This window comes from Cynoglossus semilaevis, chromosome 8 (assembly GCF_000523025.1).
Source record: "Cynoglossus semilaevis isolate Cse_v1.0 chromosome 8, Cse_v1.0, whole genome shotgun sequence".
In the NCBI taxonomy this organism is placed as follows: domain Eukaryota; kingdom Metazoa; phylum Chordata; class Actinopteri; order Pleuronectiformes; family Cynoglossidae; genus Cynoglossus; species Cynoglossus semilaevis.
The window spans coordinates 14,349,242-14,353,110 of NC_024314.1; the positions used below are offsets into that span (position 1 = coordinate 14,349,242).

At 47.8% G+C, this 3,869-nt stretch overlaps 1 protein-coding gene across 4 annotated transcripts in view; it reads left to right on the forward strand.

Annotated features, from left to right (window-relative positions):
* The window catches only part of jakmip3 (Janus kinase and microtubule interacting protein 3), a 7,598-nt gene that overhangs the window by 1,677 nt on the left and 2,052 nt on the right, over positions 1-3,869 (forward strand). For 2 of the 4 annotated variants that reach the window (XR_003050403.1, XM_017034862.2), the window contains exons 5-19: positions 4-168; positions 531-722; positions 922-1,035; positions 1,176-1,331; positions 1,446-1,571; positions 1,762-1,797; positions 1,891-1,962; positions 2,191-2,289; positions 2,396-2,524; positions 2,609-2,692; positions 2,771-2,833; positions 3,110-3,208; positions 3,289-3,387; positions 3,466-3,525; positions 3,663-3,728. Coding sequence is in view for 3 of the 4 variants with exons in the window: in XM_017034862.2 (XP_016890351.1) it covers positions 4-168; positions 531-722; positions 922-1,035; positions 1,176-1,331; positions 1,446-1,571; positions 1,762-1,797; positions 1,891-1,962; positions 2,191-2,289; positions 2,396-2,524; positions 2,609-2,692; positions 2,771-2,833; positions 3,110-3,208; positions 3,289-3,387; positions 3,466-3,525; positions 3,663-3,728 (1,560 nt within the window). In the remaining variant the exon portion in view is untranslated. The remainder of the gene's footprint in view (positions 1-3; positions 169-530; positions 723-921; positions 1,036-1,175; positions 1,332-1,445; positions 1,572-1,761; positions 1,798-1,890; positions 1,963-2,190; positions 2,290-2,395; positions 2,525-2,608; positions 2,693-2,770; positions 2,834-3,109; positions 3,209-3,288; positions 3,388-3,465; positions 3,526-3,662; positions 3,729-3,869) is intronic. The other 2 variants (XM_017034863.2, XM_017034865.2) reach the window with 2 other exon arrangements.

Sequence of the window (3,869 nt, forward strand, 5' to 3'; positions counted from 1 at the left end):
CAGGAAGTCCAGGAGCTGCGCAGAGCAAAGAAGTCGATGGAGGACGTTCTGACATCATCGCAGCAGGCATGTCAGGCCCGAGCGGCCGAGCTACGATCTGCCCACCACCACCACCAGGAGGAGCTCAACCGCACTAAGAGGGACTGCGAGAGGGAAGTGCGCCGTCTGGTATGCTAGTGAACATGTACATTTGAAGTACCACACAGTTGAGAGTGCCCCCTGCTGCTGACCTGAGTCACAGGCAAAATGGTTCACTATATGTGAAAACATTGCTGCTAGCTTAGAAAAGCAGCCAAAAGTTTAGCCACATAACAGAACTAACGCGCCTCACCCGTCTGTCTCACCGACCAATCCCGTCAACCCTCCTCTTCCATCCGTCTGCCTGACAGACTAACCCCGCCTCCCCTCCAACATCTGTCTGTCCTCCAGAGGGAGGAGGTAAAGCTGGACGACAGAGTGGTCTGTCTGTCTCACCTGTCTGTCTATCTCACCCGTCTCACCTGTCTGTCTGACATGTCTGTCCCTCACAGATGGACGAGATCAAGCTGAAGGACAGAGCAGTCAGTGTTTTGGACAAAGCTCTGGGGCTTCAGGCTGGCCACGCCCACCGTCTCCAGCTGCAGACTCAGGCGGCCGAGCAGCAAATCGCAGCGCTCAGAGACGCTCAGAAGACGGGGACTAACACTAGCCCTAACTCAACCCCTAACACCCCCTCCCACATTGTAAGCCACGCCTCCTCTTGTACTTGCTGCATGACCTTCAATCACTTCCTGTTACCTCATCATGACATCATTTAAAACATGACCACACCCCCTCAGAGTAGCTCAGGAAAGTGCCATGTGAACAGGTGGAGCTCTGCTGCTGTTAGAACTGTGAGTAGATGTCACCACTGATGAAGTGTGTGTGTGTGTGTGTGTTCAGTCCCAGGAGGAGCGGGACACTCGTAGGTTTCAGCTGAAAATCGCTGAACTCAGTTCTGTTGTTAGGAAACTGGAGGATCGAAACGCTCTGCTGTCAGAAGAACGCAACGAACTGGTAACACACAGGGTTTACACACAGCTGCTGCAGTTTTATCATCACAACGTTCTCCTAAAATAAATAAAGATAAACCAATAAAGATAAGTTTAAAAGATGCACACAGGAAACAGTCAAAGTTGTTCACTCTCTGACTTCAGCTGAAGCGCCTGCGGGAGGCAGAGTCTCAGTTTCTTCCTCTGCTGGACAAAAACAAGCGTCTGAGCAGAAAAAACGAGGAGCTAGCGCTCTCTCTGCGCCGTCTGGACAACAAATTGCGCTTTGTCACACAGGAGAATCTGGAGATGGTAACTATGGTAACTATACACAAAGCTCGCTAACAGCTAACTTTACAAACACAACAAACATGTTGTGGCTAATGGCTAAAGTGTACTTAACAAAGATTTGCGATGCTATCATGTGGTTTCCAGAGAAGGCCCAGTTCCCTCAATGACCTGGACAACAGTTGCCATGGTTACCACCAAGAGGCTGGAGAGATGGAATTTCTACGGTTACAAGTGATGGAGCAGCAGCACGTCATCGACGACCTTTCAAAGGTAATACTTCTACTACTACTTTACTTACTGCTACAGTTAGCGAGACATGTTGAAGTGGAAAGTGCATGTTCTGATACTACTACCATTACTACTACTACTACTACTACTACTACTAATACTTCCAAACTCTGAGGAAAGTGCTAATAATATTCACTGCTGATCCGACTAACACTGGTGTTTTCATTGACAGGCTCTTGAAACAGCAGGTTATGTAAAGAATGTAATAGTAAGTATTTACATGGCTGTAGCTGTTGATGTTGTCTCCTAGTCTGCTGTTGTTGTTGATATCATTGTTGTTGTTGTTGTGTTTGTCCTATAGGAGAGAGACATGTTGCTCAGATACAGACGACAGGAAACAGTGAGAAGAAAAAGAACCTTCAGAGCCTGCAGAGTTAGTATGAGACTCATGCTGCTAATGCTAATGCTAACAATATAACAGCTACAACATATCTGTCTTCAAGTACTATGTCTGCTGATACTTACAATAGTAGTACTGTGAAGCATTCTGGGGTGGTTCTGACGTCACTGCAGCATGCTGATCTTACCATTCACTCTCCGCCCGTTATTATTGTATAATATAACATCTGTACTGTGTGTGTGTGTGTGTGTGTGTGTTCAGGTCATAGAGACCTTCTATGGTTATGATGAAGAAGTGGACTCTGACGGATCGTCGTTGTCTTTTCACACGGACAGAACTCCGGACACTGAACCAGAAGAGGTAGAGTTCACGTTCACGCCCATGTACAGACAGAATCCTTACTGCAAAGCTCCTCCTACACCTGAACAGTCACGTCTTCATGGATGTGTGTGTGTGTATGTGTTAGGGATGCGTGCGTGAGGAGGCGGAGCTACGATACCGTCAGCTGACTCAGGAATATCAGGCGCTGCAGCGAGCGTACGCTCTTCTGACAGAGACCTGTGGAGGAAACTATGATGCTGAGAAGGAGATCAAGGTGAGGACAGAAGAGACAAAGATGTTGACCTTTGACCCCATGACCTCTTGACCTGTAAACACCTGTGAAAATCCCCTCCTCTAGACCAGAGAACAACTGCTGAGTGAAATAAGTCAGTACCAAACCAGAGTCACTGACCTGGAGTCAGCACTGAAACAGCAAGGACTGGTAACACACACACACACACACACACACACACACACACAGACACAGACGTTTCCCTCTGATCCTGTCTCTGTCTCCAAGGACGTCCTGTGGGTGGAGGAGAAACAACGTTTGTATCAGAGGAACCAGGAGTTGGTGGAGAAGGTGAGTTAGAGTTGGATCACCGCAGATTAGTGTTTGTTAGTAGTTTTTCATCATTCTCCATCTGACGATAAACAACTTCAATCACTTCCTGTGTGAATGAATTCACATTGGGTTTGATTTTTTAAATGTCAACTTAATTAATATATCACTCCACCTTTGGAACTCAACTCAACCAACTCCACTACTTCCTGTGTAAAAGTCTCCAACTTTCACCAAGTGAAGCACTTCCTGTTATCCTTATCAACTTCCTGTTGTTTTCTTTGCCACCGACTGCAGCTGCGTCAGATGGATAGTGAGGAGCTGCGTCTGAGGAACGAGATCCAGGACATCAGAGACCAGAATGAGCTGCTGGAGTTCAGGATCTTGGAGCTGGAGGTAGAGTAAACAACAGCAACACAAACAACGACGACACAGGTGTCGCCCAAACATGTACGTTAGCTCCACTTCCTGTCCAGGAGCGGGAGCGACGATCACCCGGAATCAACTTCCAGCAACTGCATTTCCCAGAAGGCCTCAGTCCCCTGCAGGTGTACTGTGAGGCGGAGGGTGCGACTGTGAGTAGCCCCGCCCCCTCCTGTTTCGGCTGTTGTCATTGTGGCCGTTGTCAAACTGTGTGTGTTCCTTGTGGTCAGGACATTGTCATCAGTGAACTGATGAAGAAGCTGGACATCCTGGGAGATAACGCCGTAAGTGTATGTCCACTTTACTCTGCTTGGACTTAGCCCCGCCCCCTCTGTTTCACTGGGTGCAGTTCCACACCCGACCCCTGACCCTGTCACTTAGCACCAGGGATAAAAAACAAAACAATTCTCTCAATGTTCTCCTGTAGAACCTGTCCAATGACGAGCAGGTGGTGGTGATTCACGCCAGGACTGTACTGACAATGGCTGAGAAGGTACACATGCACACACACACACACACACACACACACACACACACACACACACACACACTAGAGATGTTAAAAAATAACAGAAACGATGCCCGGAATCATATTCCTGCCACGGTTCATAATATATATATTGTACTGGACACT